Source organism: Asterias rubens, chromosome 12, assembly GCF_902459465.1.
Source record: "Asterias rubens chromosome 12, eAstRub1.3, whole genome shotgun sequence".
NCBI classification, from domain to species: Eukaryota; Metazoa; Echinodermata; class Asteroidea; order Forcipulatida; family Asteriidae; genus Asterias; species Asterias rubens.
In genome coordinates this window covers 14,225,904-14,248,410 of record NC_047073.1, presented here as the reverse complement: position 1 = coordinate 14,248,410, position 22,507 = coordinate 14,225,904, and the positions used below count along the sequence as shown (strand labels likewise).

At 38.9% G+C, this 22,507-nt stretch overlaps 2 protein-coding genes across 2 annotated transcripts; one reads left to right on the top strand and one right to left on the bottom strand.

Moving 5' to 3' along the window:
• Nucleotides 1-1,024: 1,024 nt before the first annotated feature.
• Nucleotides 1,025-9,000, top strand: LOC117297787. The gene is made up of 8 exons (XM_033780934.1): nucleotides 1,025-1,073; nucleotides 2,024-2,177; nucleotides 2,801-2,937; nucleotides 3,915-4,053; nucleotides 6,334-6,443; nucleotides 7,146-7,302; nucleotides 8,209-8,345; nucleotides 8,745-9,000. The coding sequence occupies exons 1-8, from the start codon at nucleotides 1,025-1,027 to the stop codon at nucleotides 8,885-8,887; spliced, it is 1,026 nt and encodes a 341-aa protein (XP_033636825.1). The 3' UTR covers nucleotides 8,888-9,000.
• A 10,284-nt stretch (nucleotides 9,001-19,284) lies between these two features.
• On the bottom strand, nucleotides 19,285-22,282 carry LOC117297340 (phospholipase A2 AP-PLA2-II-like). Its single transcript, XM_033780318.1, has 3 exons — nucleotides 22,159-22,282; nucleotides 20,753-20,883; nucleotides 19,285-19,477 (listed from the first exon to the last, which is right to left on the bottom strand). The coding sequence occupies exons 1-3, from the start codon at nucleotides 22,269-22,271 to the stop codon at nucleotides 19,335-19,337; spliced, it is 387 nt and encodes a 128-aa protein (XP_033636209.1). The 5' UTR covers nucleotides 22,272-22,282; the 3' UTR covers nucleotides 19,285-19,334.
• Nucleotides 22,283-22,507: the final 225 nt, after the last annotated feature.

The following is a 22,507-nucleotide window of genomic DNA, read 5'->3' as shown; positions in this document are numbered from 1 at the left end:
TAAAAGCTTCCCTTAAAATATTACATGCCTAGGTGCTGTAGTTTTTGAGAAATCAAGTCATGAAAATAATGTTCGTCTCTAAAGACGAAACTTATCTTAGCTTGTAAAACGTATTTTCGTGCCATTGTTTCACTCATTTCTCAAAAATGCAGCACCTCAGCTATTAATATTTTAAAGTAAGTTTTCTACTGTCATTATCTTCTACAAATTTGTGGAAATTGTGTTTTGTGTTATAAAAGTATACCCAAATCCTTGTTAGAACAAAACAATACAGTATGAATGGTGTTGACATCCGGAGAAAAACTGGCCTTCTGTAATGAAGCACCCGAGACAACGGTCAGAGTAAACACTTTTGAAAATACGAGCACTCTTTCTACATCCCTTGTTCATTATTGACAATGGATACACCGCGTAGCATACACGCATTGTGGAGATGGAAATCGCCAAAAGAATTGTTTTTGCGCGATTAGTGGTTCGTAATGAGCTGCGAACATTGTCACCTGTTATTTATTTGATTAGCGGCAGATTATAACTTTAATATAGCAGAATTAAAAAAAAAACTCGAGTAATATAGCGTTTTAAATCGACCATGGTGAAAACCTGTTTATATTCCCAAATTAGTGATATCCATTTGCGGTCAACTGTTTGTGTACTTCATGTCCAGGAAGATATGTGATTATCCTATTATCAGCTTTTTAACGACGCTAAAAAGACAAAATTACAATAATCCGTTTGGAGATAAGAGTATTACAAAAGAAGCTTTTATGTAAGCACAACAAAGTTGCTAAGCACAAAAATAGAACTGCTTAGCAGAACCAGGTTACCAGAGCCCAAATTACGTTAATGCATTGTTGTGGCTGGTGCCCAACTCACTTTTTGCTAACATAGCAAAGATACATTTGTTAAGCTGAGTATGTTCTGCTGTACAGCTTTATGAAATTGGGCACAGCTCAGTGTTCTTTGAGGCACAGCGTTAGAGTGTTCGTAGATATTGGTGTTGCTCCAGCTAGCCTGCGTGAAAAAAATGGAAGGTTTTGGCAAACTGTGCCTGTTGGCTCTCGTCGTCTGCACAGGTAAGAAAATGAGTTTGTCAAAATGGAGTTTTTTGGGGGCGTCTAAGACTTTTTACAGGGATAAGGAGTTTTCAGTATGTTGTCCAAATTCAGACATAACTATTCACTATGTCCATTTAGTACTCGATTAGTAAGAAAATAATAGTATCTTACAACAGGAGACTGGGAGTCGTTGTTTGGGCGTCCGACACTAAAATGGGGATGAGAAGTTTCGGAAATTTGTTTCAGAACTCGATCATGTACGTGTACTTGGGCAGAGGCCTATCCCTAATGTATCTTCAGTGCTCAGAATTCTTCAGAGGATTTTTTAGCGGATAGGTCTGCCCTTTGCCCAATGTCGAGCGTAGTATATTGCTGGTGAAAACAAATAGCTGTTATTTTCTTCAGATAAAACAAAAAAAATTGCTTTGATCTACAACAGGAAATGCCCTTGTATACCTAGTGTGGATACTTGGTACCGGATATTTTGTGGTGAAATGGCTCTTGACAATGATAAAACTGCATTGAGAAACATACTCATCCACCCCAAAAAGCCACAGTTATTGACACGCAGAACGAAATTTCTGGTTCATTCGATCATGATCAAGATGCCGTGCTAAGTGTTGACCCCAATACGGCTCATGTTGATCTGCATAGGTATTGGGATACTGCAACAATTGGGCAGTGGGCACTCAAAGTTCTATCGGTGAATGGTTAGCAGAAGACGATGATAAAAACAACTCAATGTTCCGGAACAATTATGTTAGTTTGCCTTTGCCCCTATATACCCTGTGGCATGCCACGACGGCATGTTATGGCAGTTGCGCCATGGTTTCAGGTAGTTGAAAACTGGATCCCCTGCTCTCAGATATAAAGGAGATCAGTCGATGAACAAATTACGTTTATAGTCCGTTGTTGGTTTCACATTGTGTCGTGGTACTTTTCCTCACAATTTTTTTCCCACTTTACAGTGGCACTTCCTAAGCCACGTAGTGTTATCCAGTTTGGTGACATGATTCGATGCCTTACCGACCGGAACATTATCAACTCGTGGTTGGACTACGATGGGTATGGATGCTATTGCGGGTTCGGTGGAACTGGGATTCCGCTTGATGGAACCGACAGGTAAAAGAGACTTTCATGTTACCATTACAATTTTACAACAATAAAACGTATTTCAACCAATTTAAAGACAATGGACAATATTGGTAATTGTCAAAGACTAGTCTTCACACTTGGTGTATCTCAACATATGCATAAAATGACAAACCTGGGAAAATTTGAGCTCAATCGGTCATCGAAGTTGCGAGATAATAATTACATTAAAAAAAAACCTTGTCACACGAAGTTGTGTGCGTTCAGATGCTTGATTTCGAGACCTCAAGTTCTAAACTTGAGGTCTCGAAATTAAATTCGTGGGAAATTACTTCGTTCTCGAAAACTATGTCACTTCAGAGGGAACCGTTTCTCACAATGTTTTACACCATCAATCTCTCTCCATTACTCGTTACCATAAGGTTGTATGATGATAATTATTTTGAGTAATTACCAATAGTGTCCACTGCCTTTAAAGGCACTGGACATTTTGTAGGCTTGGGCTCTGTATGCCCCATCAAGACCAAGTGGTTTCCAAATAGGCCATAGTCAATCCGCAGATTTCAATGTAATGCAACGAACAGTAAAGTATGGTTTATGTTGGCCGTGTTCCCAAAATAGATCAACTAAAAGAGGTTGTGTTTTATCCATAGGTGCTGCGTAACTCATGACAACTGCTATGGCACTGTGATGAACAGCGGGTTATGTCCCTACGAAAGCCACGTGTATATTATTAACTACGACGCAACCATAACCAATTGCAGAGCATCAAATGCCGCTGTGACCTGCAGTAAGTTTATATGCGTTACTGTACAAATAAAAGGTGTTGTAATCTTAATCTGTCCCCATCGCCCACTTTAGAAGACTCATTAAAAAGTGCGCCACCAAGAGGTTGTCATGGATAGGTCATGCTTATAGAAAGCAGTCAGATAGTTAGAGTGGTCTTATGTCTTTATCCGCAAAAGATAAATACAGACTTGCTTTTCAGAACCAGTGATTTCATTGGATATATAAATCATTTCATTGGATAAAACGTAAGCTTCTTTATCTGCATTTTCATTGGTCCGGGGTGACGTTTGAGCTGCACTTGCGGTCGTCTGTATGTATCTAGGTGGGGTAAGATGGATGGGATTAACCTAGACTGCTAGAGGCCACTCTCTGGCTTTAACCATAAGCCTCGAAGTGTGACGTCAGATGTTCAGGCTATCAGGGAGTTAGCCTGAACATAATATGACGTCACACTTCGAGGCTCGTGAATAACGCCAGAGAGTGGCCTTTAGCTAAGGTCAATCCCCGACTATAATCACCTTTCACCTACATTCATTTTGCATCGAGATATATACACAGTCAAATTAAACACCAATAATAATTACATGCAAGATAAGTGCATTTACATGGTTAGGCCTACTGCACATAATACATGTGGAAACTGCATGCAGACGACCGAAAGTAAACTTTTCATATCTACGTTTTGATTGGTCGGAGGTGATGTTTGTCAGCTGCACCCACATCACCTCTGACCAATCAAAACACAGCTGTGAAAATCATATGTTACTGCATATTTATCCAATGAAATCACTGGTTCTACATAAAAAGCAAGTATTTTCTTGTACCTGTTTGTCTTGTCTCTTTTTTGTAGGCTTATTCTTTTGCTTTATGTTGAATGATGAATCTTGAGAACATGAAGTAAATGTTGAATTGAATTGAATTGAAATTAATTATATTGAATTGAATTTAACGTCGTTGTATCTCTTCATACTATTTCAGAGAAGGCCGAGGACTATCACCTACTCGACAGTCCATGGAATGAATGCGCTGCAGCCATGTGTGAATGCGACCGAGCTGGGGCAGAGTGCTTCGCCGCAAATTACTACGACCAGTCCCTTAAAAACTGGCCTCAGGATAGGTGCTAAAAAATGTAGCACCCGTTGGCCCAGCTGGCTGTCAATCAAAAACAATGAAACTGACTCATAAGGGAATGGGAGACTTTAGAACGCTAGGTGGCAGTAGACTTACCAGGAAATTGTTCATTGCTTACGTGGCTCCGGGTGAGCGCACGATTACAGAGAACGATGTATTTACCTGGTAAGTATTCTGCCACCTAGCGTCCCAAAAGTCCCCCAAAATACAGCGACTGGTACTGATAAATGAATTTAGACGTATACTAATTATAAAATGTAATACTAATGATTTTAAAGTTTTAAGATCGCATACAAGTTCTGCAGAAGGTAGTGACTGACGTTGTCATAACTGGTCTACAAATAAAGATTGTGGAAATAAAAACTTGTATAATAAGCAAAGTTTGTTTTACTTTGCCTCCGTGTCTGAAACTTACCATGAAGACTCATATTTGCTTGTAGATCCGTATTTGACTTTGTGCACGGTTGCCAGCTGGTTGACCAAAGCCTTGTCTATTCTTAGATATTCGTATTGACTTATGAGTGTAAGTTCACTTTAATACCGTAGGTTGACCATACTGCCTCATGTGTGCTTTTAGATACGTATTCAATGTGAATGGTTGACTGATAGTCCGTGAATGATCTAAAGAAGCTTCTCGTATTGACCCATGGTTGATCTTAAAGGAACACGTTGCCTTGGATCGGTCGAGTTGGTCTTTGAAAAGCGTTTGAAACTGTTTTTTATAAAATGCATATAGGTAGAAAGATGTTGTAAAAGTATAATACAATGATTCACACAAACATGCCTCGAAATTGCACGGTTTTCCTTAAACCTCGTCGACTAACACGGTCGGCCATTTATGGGAGTCAAATGTGTTACTCACATAAATGGCCGACCGTGTTAGTTCGCACAGTAAAGGGAAAATCACGCAATTTCGATGCAAACTTGTGTGGATCATTGTATTCTATACTTTTAAAACATCTTTCCAACCATATGCATTTTATAAAAAATATTTAAAAAAACGGTTACAAAGGCTTTTTATAGACCAACTCGTCCGATCCAAGGCAACGTGTTCCTTTAACGCCTCATGTATATGCTTGTATAGTCCGTATGAAATCTCACGTATTTTGTTGCCCATCAGAGCCTCATGCAATCTTATACATTCGCATATGACAACGTCAGTTCTGAAGCCTCACGTATGATAATAGCCCATGAAGAATCACGTATAATTTGACACATGGTCGACCATAAAGCATCATGGATGCTTGTAGATTCAGTGACTGTGAAGCGCGTTTAGTATATGTCTTTAAACGCAGTGGACACTATTGGTAATTACTCAAAATAATTATCACCATAAAAACTTTCATGATTAAGAGTAATGAGGAGAGGTTGATAGTGTAAAACATTGTGAGAAACAGCTCCCTCTGAAGTATCGTAGTTTTCGAGAAAGAAGTAACTTTCAACGAATTATTATCTCGCAACTTCGACGACCGATTGAGCTCAAATTTTGACAGGTTTGTTATTTTATGCATATGTTGAGATACACCAACTGTGAAGGCTAGTCTTTGACAATTACCAATAGTGTCCACTGCCTTTAAGGCCTCTAAGGTTGAGGCGGCCACCACTACACCCGTTGTGGTGGTGACCCGGACTGCATCATCAGCCTTATTTCTCACCTGTGCAGAAAATGCGCAATATTGCAACTACTTTGTTCGTTTGGCGCCTTAATTTGTTCTCGACGGGAGTCACAATTTTAGGAGATGAATCTCGAACCGCTTAGAGGTACCCATGAGCCGATTTCACAAAGAGCTGGCATTGATCTTAACTGCAAATCAATCGTAGTTAATAAGTTAAGTGTGATGTCGCAATGCAAATCACTACGGTAATACTGACAATTTGTCTTGCAGTGCAAACAATAGTGCAAACACAGATTGGTGTATAATGGGTAAAAGATTATTTATAACCGAAGCAAATTTCCATCTATTAAATTCGTCTTTGATAAATTGTAGTGCTTTGTGAAATCGCAATGACGCACCTATTTGATTGCTGCCTATATGGGGATATGAGGGTCATTTGGGCCTGGAGTAATTTGTGCCGGTACAGTTTAACCGTTAACGAAGTACAAGGTTATTCACTCACTTCCTGCATTGACGCAATGTGAGGGTTGAAATTTAAGCGCTGGTCTCCGACAAAGGAATATTTTATTGGGTTTGTTCTAGATTCTAAGCGAGAGAGTATAAAAGGTTATGTAAAATTACCTGAGACCAATATTCACTGCTGACTCTTAACACTCGACGGTTATACGTGATTTTAGATCTGATTGCATCTCCATAGCCAGCGTGAAAATGACAGCTTTTAAAAAGTTGTGCCTGTTTGCCACTACGGTGACCTACGCAGGTTAGTACAAATCAATTGACCCTTCATCATTAATGTTTAATAGATGTTGAATTAAATTGTCATCGGGGATGTCATTCCCCATGTACCCATTTCGTTTTTTTTTGTTTTGTTTTTCACGCTCTTAACCGCTAAACGTTCTTTATCGACAATTTTAGACGATTTGATTTGTTCTTACCAATTCTTTAACGTTCCTTTAAACTCCAATATTTGTTTGTGATTTCCTTGCAAAGTGCTTCTGAAAATGTCCTCACAAACCACACAAAATTGCAGGCACTGACAATAACATATATTTACAAATGTATATAGCACAAAAATGGTGCTCTTAACATGAATACAGGAGGAAACATTAAAGGCACCGGACACCTTTGTATAGAATTACAAAACTGTGGGAATTTTGACTCCATTTGTTCTGGAGTTTGCAAGAGGATGGTGAAAGAAAAAAACACCATTGTTGCACAAAGATTCTTTCATATAGATAATAAAAGCCTCCAGGCCTGAAGTGTTTATTAATACTTGAGTGAGAAATTGCCCCCTCCTAAACAACTACGCGCCTTCAGAGGGAGCCGACAGCTCTCCATCGGTCGGTACCAAGTCAAGTTTTTAAAGTAATTTACCAATAGTGTCTTGTGCCTTTAAAAATAGATAAAAGTGAAAAATTTTCTTCACCATCATTGATACATTCTCCATTTTGCTTCACTATAGCAGCGGCAACAATACATACGACTAACCTGGTCCAGTTAGGTGACATGATTGGATGCCTCACGGATCGGTCGTTCCTCAGATCCTTTTTGGACTACGAAGGGTACGGCTGCTGGTGCGGACTCGGCGGGACGGGCACTCCGCTAGATGGAACTGACGAGTAAGGTGCTAATGTTGTTAGAACCTTACTAATACTCTGTAAGATAGTAGAAAAGTTTCCCGAATTCCGAAAATAATACTCTGTGGTAGGAGCAAAGACAGCAAGACAGGGTCACAAAAGAACATAATCTACCCATCGCAAGTGGATACACACGCGGTATTACCGGAATTCAAAATACACAATGCTATCGTTGTGGCTTTCAAAAGCAAGCAAAAACTCATACCAGTACCCTTTTACATATTTATATCTAGTACCGTCCTTTGATTGTAAGAAACTCCAATACATGTATTTAGAAATTTCTTTAAAAGAAATTGTTGACTTTTGTTGCATCCATACATCTTCCTTATAACTATTATACTCATTGTTATTTGTTTTGACTGTATGTTTGACTGTCAATGCCAAATTGAAAACTAAATGTGAATTGAATTAAATTGAATTGGAATCTATAGGCCAACTTTGATTTATTGAAAAACAAATCCTGGTTTCTATGAACAACTTTACACGCGACGTCTGCTGTCTGGGCGTAAAATTGCACATAAAATTGCGCGCTTGTATTTGTCAAGTCATCTGCGCAGCACCTACTCTGTAATTGCATATACATGGGGAAATTGGCAAAACAAACATTTATGATCACGTCGATAGATCCCTTGCATTGGCCACTATATTTGATGAAACGTGCACGCGTGAAATGCTACCGTTGGCTGAGAGTCGCGGGCATCAGCGCCTGTTAAACGCGTGTGGACTTTTCCATTGTTTTACATCAGAGATGGCGGTCAATGACGTCAAGTGCAATCCATAGTATAGGTCTACATCTAGCCCTGGCGGCCTTACACCTTCGAGGAAGAGTCATAGAGCTAGGTGTGCATCTAAACAGAAGTATTCAAAATTTTATGTTTTGTTTTGTAGGTGTTGTATGATTCACGACAATTGCTATGGGGCAGTGACAGCTCGTGTGAGCTGTCCATTTGACGAATCCACGTACGTTGCTGTCTACGAATTCTCCACATTCGACTGCCATACACCCAGTGCCCGGGCTATCTGTAGTAAGTTAGCATACGTTATAGTTACCAAGATTGTATAACTTTTTCTCTACCAAAACTTATTTTAGAGACTCACAATATAGTGCGCCACCAATTGACAACATCACACCAGCCTTCCTAACGTCACATAAATCCTCTGTTTGACGTAGGTACACGCGTTTTGTTCTTCTTTTTGATATGCAAGCTCGCCTCAAACAAGGCTTAACGCCCCTTTGGGTATGGGGAATTACAATAAAGATCTAATAAAATAACTCAGGGAAACTGAAGGTAGGAATTGATATTCCTCTTTAATCAGCTTCATTGCCCATTAACAAGGTTATACGTAAAATAATTTTTCCTCAAGTTTCAGCTTATTATTGCATAATTTTTGTGTCTCCCATTTTTTTCTTTTCGTTTTGATAGCGAGGGCCGAGGACTATGGGGGTTTTAGTGAGTGGAAGGACTGCCAAGAAGCCATTTGTAAATGCGACCGTGCTGCGGCAGAGTGTTTCGCCGCAAATGCCTTCGACACGACCAACACAAACTGGGACAAGGACAGCTGTTAAATTAATCTTACCCGAACAACTCACTACGATTTTAAAGACACCGCCGTCGATTTCACAAAACTCTTCCTAACTTGAGACTAATCTTAGGACTTAGGACGAGCCCCAACCCTGCACTGTAGCATGCGGAACTTAAGATTAATCCTAAGGTAGGACGAGTTATTCGTCCTAACTCGAGATAAGACGAGTCCTAACTCTTTGTGAACTCGACCCCTGGACGCTATTGGTAATTGTCAAAGACCATGCAGTCTTCTCACTTGGTGTATCTCAACATATGCACCTGTGAAATTTGAGCTCAATAGGTTGTCGAAGTTGCGAGATAATAATGATTTGAAAAACACCTTTTTCAAAAGAAGTTGTGTGGTGAGAAATGCTTGATTTCGAGACCTCAAAATCTAATTCTAAGGTCTCGAAATCAAATTCGTGGAAAATTTCTTCTTTCTCGAAAACAACATTACTTTAGAGGGAGCCGTCAACAGCTCCCAATTACTTGTTACCAAGTAAGGTTATGCCAATAATTATTTTGAGTAATTACCAATAGTGTTCACTGCCTTCACTCATCGTTTTATTAAAACTCGAGGCTAGATTTACATTACATAAGCATAATGAAAAGGTTATGGTAAATGAATTGACTGTACACAAACAGGGGTAAATGAATTGAATGTACACAAACAGCGTTTTATTTTTTTAATTTATATTTATAAATTTTGTAATAACTTGTGATTTCAAAGTTTTTAGGCCTGTAGCAAGTAGTGACTGAAGTTGTAATAACTGGTCTATAAAATAAAGAGTGTGAAAACAAGAATTTGTTTAAAGCATAATTTGTTGTTGTCTCCGTGTGTGAAGCTGTAAAAGCCTCATGTATATTATGCTTGACATTCGTATTGACTTCAATGTGAATGATTGACTTGTGTATAGCCCGCATGAAACCTCACGTATATTTGACCAATGGTTGCCCAGAGCCTCATTCAATCTTGTTTATTTGCATGGTTCTGAAGCCTCACATTATGTTTGACCAATGGTTGACCACAAAGCCTCTCGACTCAAATTCAAATTCAAATCTTTATTCATCATGCCCAGCATGAAAATCTCTTTCTGCATTTGCACATTAAAATAAAGTAATTAAAAAAAAAAAGCAGAACAACACACATGAACCGTAGAAATTAAAACAGCAACAAAATAATACAAAATATCAAATGGCACAAATAAATAGTTTTTAAAAATACACCGGAATTAAAATATCCATCAAAACATAAAATAAATCAAGGATAACTTGGAATTGAAATGGGGACAGAAAAAGGACAGAAGGAGGAGTGGGGTGGGGGGAGTGGGAGTGGAAGACAATACATGGGAACGAGGGAGGGACTCACCGTCCGTAACGAAACCTCACGTATATTTGACCCATGGTTGCCCATCAGAGCCTCACGGATGCTCGTATATTCGCAGTGTTCTGAAGCCACATGTTGACTATTAATGGTCGACCATAAAGCCTCATGAATGCTGTATATTCGTATTGAATCCTAGTCCGTATATGAAGCTTAAAACCAGTGGACACTATTGGTAATTATCACTTGGTGTATCTAAACATATGCATAAAATAACAAACCTGTGAAAATTTGAGCTCAATTGGTCGTCGAAGTTGCGAGATATGAATGAAAAAAAAACATCCTTGTCACACGAAGTTGTGTGCGTTTAGATGGTTGATTTCGAGACCTCAAATTCTAAACCTGAGGTCTCGAAATCAAATTCGTGGAAAATTACTTCTTTCTCGAAAACTACGTTACTTCAGAGGGAGCCATTTCTCACAATGTTTTATACAATCAACCTCTCCCCATCACTCGTTACAAGTAAGGTTTTATGCTGATAATTATTTTGAGTAGTTACCAATAGTGTCCACTACCTTTAACCTATTAATCCTCGTGCAATCTTCGCATGATTAAAGGCAATGGACACTATTGGTGTATCTCAACATATGCATAAAATAACAATCCTGTGAAAGTTTGAGCTGAATCAGTCGTCGAAGTTGCGAGATAACTATGAAAGAAAAAACACCCTTGTCACACGAAGTTGTGTGCTTTCAGATGCTTGATTTCGAGACTTCGAATTCTAAATCTGAGGTATTGAAATCAAATTGGTGGAATATTACTTTTTTCTCGAAAACTATGTCACTTCGGAGGGCGCTGTTTCTCACAAGGTTTTATACTATCAACCTCTCCCCATTATTCGTTACCAAATAAGGTTTTATGATAATAATTATTTTGAGTAATTACCAATAGTGTCCACTGCCTTTAAAAACCAGTAAATGTGTTTAATTTCCAAAGCCATAAGACAAGCCAAAGCTGCTAACAAAGAAACAACACTAACCACACAATACCATAAGAAACGAAAACACTAAAAATGCACTGAAAAAGAGGCACTCGCTTTATTTACAAACATGTCGTCGTCGACGTCCTATTAGAGTCATTACAGACTCTTTTGTGACCCTAACTATATCGGTCAAAAGTAACCAGCATTTTTGTCAAGGGTAAAATAACAATTTAAAGACTTGATTCAAGACCCACGCATTGCGTCAATGTGAGGGTAGAAACTTAAGCGCTGGTCTCTGAAAAAAAAATGTTATTTTATTGGGTTTGTTCTAGATTTTTTGCGAAAGGGTATAAAAGTTTATGCAAAATAACATGAGACCAACATTCACTGCTGACTCTTAACACTCGACGGTTAGACTTGATTTTAGATCTGCTTGCTTCTCCTTAGCCAGCGTGAAAATGACAACTTTTGGAAAGTTGTGCTTGTTTGCCACTGTCGCCTTCGCAGGTTAGTACAAATCGATATCCGTCATCATTAATCTTTAATGAACCCCATCTCTATTACTATTGTAATACTATTCATAATGCTTACATATTTCGATGTATTGTTTTGGTATTGTAAATGTTTAGTGTGTATTTATTAGGTATTATCTTATTTTTAGACACGCAAAACCATCTGTGAAAATTTGGGTTCAATTGGTCGAAGAAGTTGCAAGAGAATAATGAAACCAATAACACCCGTTTTATTTAAATAACACGAATTACCGGCTTCAAAAACTACGTTAAAACAGAGTGAAATGCATTTTAATGAAGCCCTGCTAAAAAGTTACCAGAACAGCCCCTTTTTATTTTTCACATTCGTTGATACATTCCCCATTTTGCTTTACTATAGCGGCGGCATCCATCCATACGACTAATCTGTTCCAGTTTGGTGACATGATTCAATGCCTAACGGAACGGTCATTCCTTAGCCTCCTTTTTGGACTACGAAGGGTACGGCTGCTGGTGCGGACTCGGCGGGAAAGGCACTCCGCGAGATGGAACTGACGAGTAAGGATACTTTGTTGTTAGGCTTACTGTACTCCTAGAATATTACAGAAGTCTCCCGAATTTCAAAAATTCTACTCTGCGGTAGTAAAATATACAGCAAGGCAATAAATATAATAACAGCATGACAAGTTTTCAAAAGAACATAATCTACCCATCGATCGTTGTGGGTTTAAAAAGCAAGCAAACACTCGTACCATTAGTTTACTTTTACATCTATTATCCAGTACCGTCCTTTAAAAGACAGAAGCCTCTAAAATTTAGAAATTTCTATACATTTTATTGCCGAGTTATGTGGCATACGTCGCTTCAAAGGTATATTCATTGTTATGTCTAATTGGTCACTGTTAACATGAAAAATTAAACCGAATTGATTCGAATTGAATTGATTTGAATTGAATTGAATTGGATTGAATTGAATTGAATTGAATTGAATTGAATTGAATTGAATCGAATTGAATTGAATTGAATTGAATTGAATTGAATTGAATTGAATTGAATTGAATTGAATTGAATTGAATTGAATTGAATTGAATTGAATTGAATTGATTGAATTGAATTGAATTGAATTGAATTGAATTGAATTGAATTGAATTGAATTGAATTGAATTGAATTGAATTGAATTGAATTGAATTGAACTGAACTGAACTGAATTGAATTGAACTGAACTGAATTGAATTGAATTGAATTGAATTGATTGAATTGAATTGAATTGAATTGAATTGAATTGAATTGAATCGAATCGAATTGAATTGAATTGAATTGAATTGAATTGAATCGAATCGAATCGAATCGAATCGAATCGAATCGAATCGAATCGAATCGAATCGAATCGAATCGAATCGAATCGAATCGAATCGAATCGAATCGGATTGAATTGAATTGAATTGAGTTGAGTTGAGTTGAATTGAATTGAATTGAATTGAATTGAATTGAATTGAATTGAATTGAATTGAATTGAATTGAATTGAATTGAATTGAATTGAATTGAATTGAATTGAATTGAATTGAATTGAACTGAACCGAACCGAACCGAACCGAACCGAACCGAACCGAACCGAACCGAATTGAATTGATTGAATTGAATTGAATTGAATTGAATTGAATTGAATCGAATCGAATCGAATCGAATCGAATCGAATCGAATCGAATCGAATCGAATCGAATCGAATCGAATCGAATCGAATCGAATCGAATCGAATTGAATTGAATCGAATCGAATCGAATCGAATGGTATCGAATCGAATTGAATTGAATTAAACATTGAAGGTCTACATTGAGCCCTGGCAGCCTTACACGTTCGTTTTATACTACAGTGTATTTGTGTACAGCACAGAGGAAAAGTCCTACATATGAGGCTAAGTTTACAGCTAAACTGAAGTATTCCAAATGCTGTCAACTTCGTCCCAAGGGTGTGTCGAGCGGTTACAAGGTTGACCGCTCTCTCACCCTGGTATTGGATCATTTGCATCCAAAATGTTTGAATATGTAGGCCCTACGCAAATTCAAATAGTCTGGCTACTTTTCGAAATTCGCATCTTCGTCATAATCTCGTAGTACGGTACCAGATTTCATAGCTTGTTTGTACATTGTTGGTTGCCGGCGGTTGGCTGTAACTATGAATATGGAACATGTTCTAATATTGTAAAGTCGTTGTCCAATCAGGGTCCAAGTAAAGGAGTTTCCACCCCAGGGTTTACTATTGTAGACAAGGTTGAAAATAAAGTAAACCATGGGGACGAGATTGAAATGTTGTGTTTTGTTTTGTAGGTGTTGTATGGTCCACGACAGATGCTATGACGCAGTGATAGCAGGTGGACGCTGTCCATTAGACGACTACGTGTACATTGCTTTATACAAAACCTCCAAATATGACTGCAAATCACCCAATGCCCGCGTTACCTGTGGTAAGCTAACATACGTTATAGTTATGAAAGTACCTTTTTATAAATTCTTTTATGGATTTTGTTTTCGCATTTGATTGTTTTCGGATGGATTAATTTTCATAGTTTAAATAAATTTTTAGTGTTCATAATATTAAATTACTTACCGGAATTGTGGTTTTGTTGTGCGCTATCGAACAAGCTGGTCCTGGAGAGAGCGCAAAAGATGTTCAATAAATTATAGATGGTATAATACTTTTCCAACCAAAACTTGGTTATAGGAGTCGACTCACAATATAGTGCGCCACCAATCGTCCACGTTAGCCTTCCTACGTCAAATAAATTATCTGTTAAAAACATAACATTAATGCAAGTTCGGCCCAAACGAATGGAGCTACACGAAGAACAATTATTGAGAGAGAAGAGAACTTGGGGTTGCTGAAGATAGGAATTGATAGCTCTTCAAACAGTCTACATTGTCCATTATAATTATGAATTCAAGGTTTACGTAAAAAAATTATTAAAATTTCACCCAAGTGATGTAACATTCTTGTTTCTTTCCAATTTTGTTTTATAGCGAGGGCCGAGGACTATGGGTATTTTAGCCCGTGGCCCTATTGCCGCGAAGCCGTTTGTAAATGCGACCGTGCTGCGGCAGAGTGCTTCGCCGCAAATGCCTTCGACAAGACCAACACAAACTGGGACAAGGACAGCTGTTAAGTAGGTCTATCTTACCCGAAAAGCTCACTACGGTTTTCAATTGATCATTTTTCAACTTCCATTAAATTCATACTTCAAAAATAAAGCAGATTCTCGGTAGGGCAACACAAGCGGGGTTCTAAGATCCCGGATCATACTTCCTGCGAAGTGCGAATGCGATACGTATTTAGATGTTGGAGAGCTGCACTGTTTCACGAGTGTTTCGTACGTGTTGACCACATTTCAACTCACGCGAATTATTCGTTACGAATTTGTGACGTCAAAATTTGTATAGCATTCGCACTCGAGGAAGTATGAACCAGACTTGTGTCATAGAGATTTGGTGATTGGTTATGTAACAATAAACCAGTCAGGCATGACGGCATGAGTGGTCAGCTTTCAAGCTGGGCCCAATTTCATAGAGCTGCTTAGCACAACAATTTGCTTAGCATGAAATGTCTGTCTTGATAAAAACAGGATTACCAACCAAATTTCCTGTTGTTGCATTGCTTGTTACATGTATTCAGCTGTTGTTTGCTTATCCTGAAAATCACGTGAAAATTTGGTTCGTAATCCTTTGTTTATCAAGGCAAAACAATACATGCTGAAGCAAATTTGTGTGCTTAGCAGCTCTATAAAATTGGGCCCAGGCCACGAGGCCGTCGGTCCGAATCCTGCACCCAAGCTAAGAGTACCACCGTGCCATTTCTGCAGTGCGGGACTCGTCTCGCCCCCCGAGGATAAATCTTCAAGCTGCGTGCTACCAGAAACCATTGCAAGATATATATATGTAAAGTAGAAATTGGGTAGAAATAACTTTGAAAAAGCAAATTGTCACCTTTGTTTACATAATAAAACTATTACATTTGAGACGTAGGCCTAGGCCACATGTGTCAACTGTTGCGGCCACTTCGTCAATTTCTTTTGTAATGTTACTTTTACATTAACTTACGCTTTTGTCGAAAGTTCCGGCAAGGGTTTAAATTTCTCTATAAACTAATCAATTTTTAGTGACTTTCTGTTTACACAGTATTTTCCGCCGTCAGTGCTAGATATACATGTACTGTGTTTAGTAGTAATCTGTCGACGCTCTCGGCGCTAGTTAATTTGTCGAAAATTTTTCCGGCAGTTAACAATTCTTTCGGGGTATAATATTAATAATTCCATTCCCGAGCTTTGCTATTTGGTATGTGCATTGATATTAATTACAATCTTACGAATATGCTATTCATAGCCATGCAATTTTGAGGCGCGTGTTAGTCTTGGTGCAAGTTACACATTCACTATCACTCAACTACCGCGGTCTCCCTGCTCCACTTCTCTCCACGCAGCGGCTCATTACTATCGAACGATGGGATACCAACTCGAAAAGAACGTCTTGCACCAAGACTAAGCGCGTGGAGAAAAGGAAGTTGCATCCTTCGCAACGCCTATGGCCTGTAATGTACTTTTATATTTTTATTTTGCCCAAGTTAGACAAAATTAGTCCATTTGAGACCATTCCATGTCTAATTTAAAAACTGACACATAAAGGCCGCTGGCACTATTGGTTATTTCTCAAAACAATTGTTAGCATAAAAACTTACTCGGTACCGACCGATGTATTGTTGTTTATAAGACATTGTAAGAAACGGCTTCCTCTGAAGTAATATATGTTTTTGAAAAAGAGTAATTTCTTCCTCAAAAAATGTATAAAGCTTCGGGCAACTAAAAACACACAAAGAGGGTGTTTCTTTCTTATATGTTCTCTTGCAAATTCGATGACTAACTGAGTTCAAATATTCAAATGTTTGTTGTTTTATTTATATGTTGGGATACACCAAGTGAGACGACTGGTCTCTGACAATATTACCAAAGATGTGTCCTGTGTCTTTAAGTCGATTGACAACAAGAAGAGGTCATCTTTTGCTGTCGAATTGTTCCTTGAAAACTGTTTTATGTGTGACATGGCCATAAATTATTGAAGTTGTCATACACCACATTCATGGAATAAGAACGATCAAAAATGAGCATTTATTGAGGTCTATCCGTTGACAAGTTTGTAATGCAGCAACAAAATTCATGCTAGAACATTAGTTGGTATTTAATAACTTTCTAATATTAAATAATAACATTCACATTTGGGAATGCTTTTATTACCCTTTCTTTCAGAAGTGTGATAGGCTACCCTGGGCTGAACATCAATATTTAATAATAACTCTATAGTTTAAAGTTGTACTAGAAATGACAGCTGAATTAGAGCTTGAATAAACAAAAACTATGATAAACTCATGGGATTGAGATTTCACTATATAAATTTCACTCACTTTAATGCCGTCAATGTGTATTGCTCCGCTGGTTGCAAAACAGGACTGCTGTAGTAGTAGAATATATAGCGAGACAAGTTCCCAAAGTATACACATGGTAATACCTCAAATCAAATAATACATTGATACCTCGCCATAGACTTGACTCAAGTCCCAATCCCGTGAGAGTCCTTTTATTTCCAGTTCCATCGCCTAGTATCAGAAAACTCCCCCAACCTGTGCCGCGGGACCACAATAGCTTCATGTTGACGTTGGATATGCTTTGGGGCCTCTCGCACGAGCACGAAACTTGAATGAAGTCTACTCACCATGCATCGCCCGTTTTTATAAACTGTCTATATAAAAAATACTTTCGGGTCGGAATAACCCGAGTCCTGATTCCATTGGGTCTGACCCGTTTTAAATAGGACCCGAATTCTATGTCAATAAGACTGAAGCAGAATCTAAGTTTATATTCCATTTTTTAAACCGCCTTCTTGGTCAGCCTGACCCGGAAATGGACCAGTCCCCATGTTAAGAGTTTTAAGAGTTTGCCGATAATCCCAAGATACCCATCAGATCCAAGTTACCGGTGAATTTAGGCTGCTGGGCAGTGGAAGGCCAAATGGTGTGACCATGTGATGAGACAGGGAGGCCTCCCCGGCGCAGCTTTAGTCTGACTACTATTAAAGCTTATCTGCCTACAGGCGTGGCAGAGGCCGCCTTGCTGCGCGCTGGATAGACAACGTCACAAAATGGAGTGGTAGAAGCATAGGAGAGCTGAGAAGATTGAAAGAGACCAGGGCCCGATTTCATGGCTCTGCTTACCGTAAGCACAAAATCGGCGCTTACGGAAGCAGGGACTTATGTGCTTACGGCAAGCTTATTTCACGGGTTAGCAGCGAATTTGGGCTTCTGCGCGTGCGTACTCCACGGTACTAGGCATTCTCATAGATATAGAATTAAAATAACTAGATCGACCGCGCGTACATACGCGCCATTGCCTGTGTAGAACAAGTTTTGGTTCGCTATGGACGCGATACAAATTTCACGTTCGAAATGTTACGCGCAAAAATGAACACGGTAGATAGGCCTTTGACGCGCTATGTCACGTGCTGACGGCAAAAAGTCACGTGCTGACGGCAACGCACAGAAAATGTACACGGGAGATAGGCAATGGCGGCCCCCATGCCAGAACCCGCGTATGTACGCGTGGCCGATCTAGTTGTTCTATTCTATATCTATGGGCATTCTACGCTTACAAGGCTAGCGCAGAAATTCGGCGCTTGCACGTAGCCGGCCGGGGAATCGCGATCGTAACCGCAGAATTTGGCGGTAAGCAAAGCCATGAAATTGTGCCCAGGAGTGCGCCCCCATTACAGTTTGAGGACGAGGCGGCCACGGAGGACTCAAGTCTTTGCCGAATAATGATGATGATGATGCAGTGAAACATGCCAAATGTCAGGAATGTTAACTGTCACTGCGTGTGCTTAGCCATTCGGTGCTAATGTCTCCGACACGAAATGAATTTTGAAGGACAATAAATAAAAGGTAATAACTCACAACAAACTTATACAAAATAGTTGGTGTCGTATTTGAGTAATATCAGACTTGTTATTAGGCTCCCAAAATGTATTGTGAACAAATTACTTCATAGAATAGTATATTATTGAGTGGCGACGAGGTCCTGAACTGCATGACACATCAACGTGCACCATAAAACGCGAAAGCCCTAGTTTAACACTGCCTGTCACCATCGAAATTTGTTTACACCCTTACTTCATCGCAACACTTTTTATATATTAATAGCGTGTTATACATTTTGTGAAGACCACAATTTCTTTTAACTGGCCCAAATCGTTAGGTATGGGCTCATTCTTGAGACTAAATAAAACAAATTTAAACTAAACAAATGTTTTGATGACCCGATAAATTGTCTATTGAGAGTTTCTAGGTACAACTTAATTGTACTGGACACCATTAACAACTGCACATATACTACATTATGGCATTTTCAACAGTTGGTTTTTAATATCTCCTATGACTAGTCCTAAGTTAGGATAGTCATAACTGTTTGCGAAATCCACCCCTGGCCTCTCTATGGGTAACTATTCTTAGAACCGGCTATGTACTGTGAATCTAGCCTGAATTGTGAAGTTTGAATTTCATGGAAACTGAGTAATGATCGACTGAAAATCATAGAGAGTCGTTTGGGTGAGATAGACCCACCTAACAGCTGTCCTTGTCCCAGTTTTTGTAGGTCTCGTCGAAGGCACTTGCGGCGAAGCACTCTGCCGCGGCACGGTCGCATTCACAAATGGCTTCGGAGCATTTAGTCCACCAACGGGAACTTGAATAGTCTTCGGCTTTCACTGAAATTATGGAGAGACACAAGAAAGTATGCAATGTTAAGCTGAAGCCGTTAGCAAATTGAAAACTGTTGTTTACAATCGGTAATGAGTTTTGTGACTTTACGAAAGCTGGTGCAGTGCTGTATTTAAAGGCAGTGGACACTATTGGTAATTGTCAAAGACTAGCCTTCACAGTTGGTGTATCTCAACATATGCATACAAATAATAACAAACCTGTGAAAATTTGAATTCAATTGGTCATCGAAGTTGCGAGATAGTAATGAAAGAAGAAAAAACCTTGTCACACGAGGTTGTGTGCGTTTAGATGGTTGATTTCGGGACCTCAAGTTCTAAATCTGAGGTCTCAAAAAATCAAATTTGTGGAAAATTACTTCTTTCTTGAAAACTATGGCACTTCAGAGGGAGCCGTTTCTCACAATGTTTTATATCATCAACCTCTCCCCATTACTCGTCACCAAGAAAGGTTTTATGCAAAAAAAATATTTTGAGTAATTACCAATAGTGTCCACTGCATTTAAGATTTGAAATTTGCCTGGACGAAGGCTCAAGCCCAATCTCTGGCGTAAAATGAGACTCAAAGTGGGACGTCAGGTGTCAAGCAACTTTTCAACTGCCTCGTTTGATAGTTTGTGTTCCCTCCTATGGCAGCTATTGGTGGCGCTATTGTAAGTATCCTAACTATGGTCAAGTTCAAGTGAGGGTAAATCGTACTATGTAGTGGATGCATAGGTAACCATGGAACATTGACTTGTGGGTGACAAAATGGCTGCCGCTCGGACTTGCCCCTTTAATGGAATTTTGTGTTCTACCCTCTTGGTGGCGTCCTGTATTGTGAGTCTCCTAACAATGTTTCGGATTGGAAACTGTTTGCCTTCATAACAATGAAGTGGGGTGTCGTGGCCGAGCGGATAAGACCACCGAATTCAAGCTCTGATGCTTCTGTTCAGCAGAGTGTGGGTTCGAATCCCGGTCATGACACTTGTGTCCCTTAGCAAGACACTTAACTATAATTGCTTCTCTCCACCCAGGGGTAAATGGGTACCTGTGAGGGCAGAGATGGTTCTTGTGATTGATTTAGCCGAGTAGCGCATATTAATGTTGCACAGGCTGCATACTCCCCACCAGGGAGTTGAGATGGTTTAAGGAGTGAATTAATGCCCAGTGACCAGGGGTAATAATGTGAAGTGCTTTGGGACGCCCTCCGGGTGTGAAAAGCGCTATATAAAAACGGGTTATTATTATTATTATTAATATAAACGCATGCTGTAAACCTACTACATGTAGCACGGGCATTCGGTGTGTCGCAGTCATATGTGGATGAAATGTACAAAACAATGTACTTGTAGTATGAGAATGGACAGAGCCCATCGGCAGCTTCGTAGCATTTGTCGTGAATCTTACAGCACCTACGAACAAAACACAACATTATTTTGTTGACGTCATCATCACAATAATCTTGTTGGCGCCATTTTGCAAGTCCGTGTTCCTATGGTATAGCGCATGTAAAGCGAGCCGGTGTCCCAGGGAAATCGCCGGAGATTCAGTGTCCTTCAATGGGAAATTAACGTTGGCTAAAGAGGGATGTTTCAAAAGAGGGAGCTATCAGAAGTAGTTTGTACACAGTTCGCCTTATGGGGGGGGGGAACACACACAGAATCTCATGGAACACCGGCAACACACCGTCTTTTACCGTTACAATTTAACATAATCAATATTACAAAATGAAATATTTCTCGAAACACTTTATACAGATAGATCATTCGCTGATGTGCTTCTAAAATCACTGTATATTTAATAGTAATATACAAAACATAAACTTATGAATGTTACTTGCTGTAAGATTGCAACAAAATCTCAAGAGGCGGAATTTTCTCCGCATAAATCAAAGTATAGACCCACAGCTAGATTTGAGTCTCTGTCCTTCAAATAAGGTGTGGATATTACAGTAGTCATATAAAATGAAACTGGTACGAGTGATTGCTTGCTGATTGCTTTTGAAAGCTACAACGACATCATCGTTGTGTAATTTGGTTTGCGGTAACACCATTTGTAAACTGCTCACAAAAAGTTAGGAATCTTTTTCAATCAGGTATATATGCTTTTATTTATGACTCTGTTTTGATTAAGTTATATATCAATGCAAAGCTGAGGTGTTCCTCTTTAAAAATGATATCACAATATTTGCAATGATGACGTGTTGCTGAAATTGGCTATACATGAATGACAATGAGGCAAAGTCACAAATCAAATAGGTAAAAATTTTGCACGACTCGTTACTGAACTTCTTGTCTCAATATAAAGTGGATTAAGATCAGTAAGTTGCCTTGCTTGCTTGCTTGAATTAATACTGTGTCACACACAGCATCACAAAATTGCAAATTTGGCACCGTTGATTTGTGACTCTGTCTCTTTCTCACTCATGTGGCATAGTCCAACAACATGTCATCATTGCAAATGTGGTATCAATTCAGCTTTGCATTGATATATAACTTAATACAAATAGAGTAATAAATAATACAAATATACTTGATTGAAAAAAGTGTCCTTACTTTTTGTGAGCATTTTATATTGCGGTATAGTTTAAGTTCTTTTGAAAAATTGTCTTGCTGCTTATTCTCCTACCGCAGAGTAGTATTTTCAGAATTCTTATCAGTAAGATTGTCACAACAAAGTCTGCTTACTGGTCAGTTCCATCTCGCGGAGTGCCTTTCCCACCGAGTCCGCACCAGCAACCGTACCCGTCGTAGTCAGTAAAGGAGGTGAGGTATGACCGATCCGTAAGGCATCCAATCATGTCACCAAACTGGATCAGATTAGTCGTATGGATGCTGGATGCCACTGTAAGAGATGAGTGTTTGGGAAAAGCGTTCAAGTTAGTCCATTAATGTGTTTTTTTTGTATGGATATACCAAAAGCTTTGGCTTTTCTGGTTATTCCATTATTTCAAATTTCTTTGTTATTGTTATTTTGATTATCTGCCGATATGCATGTTCTATGTTCACAAAGCTAAATTTATTACGTTTGCTGCTT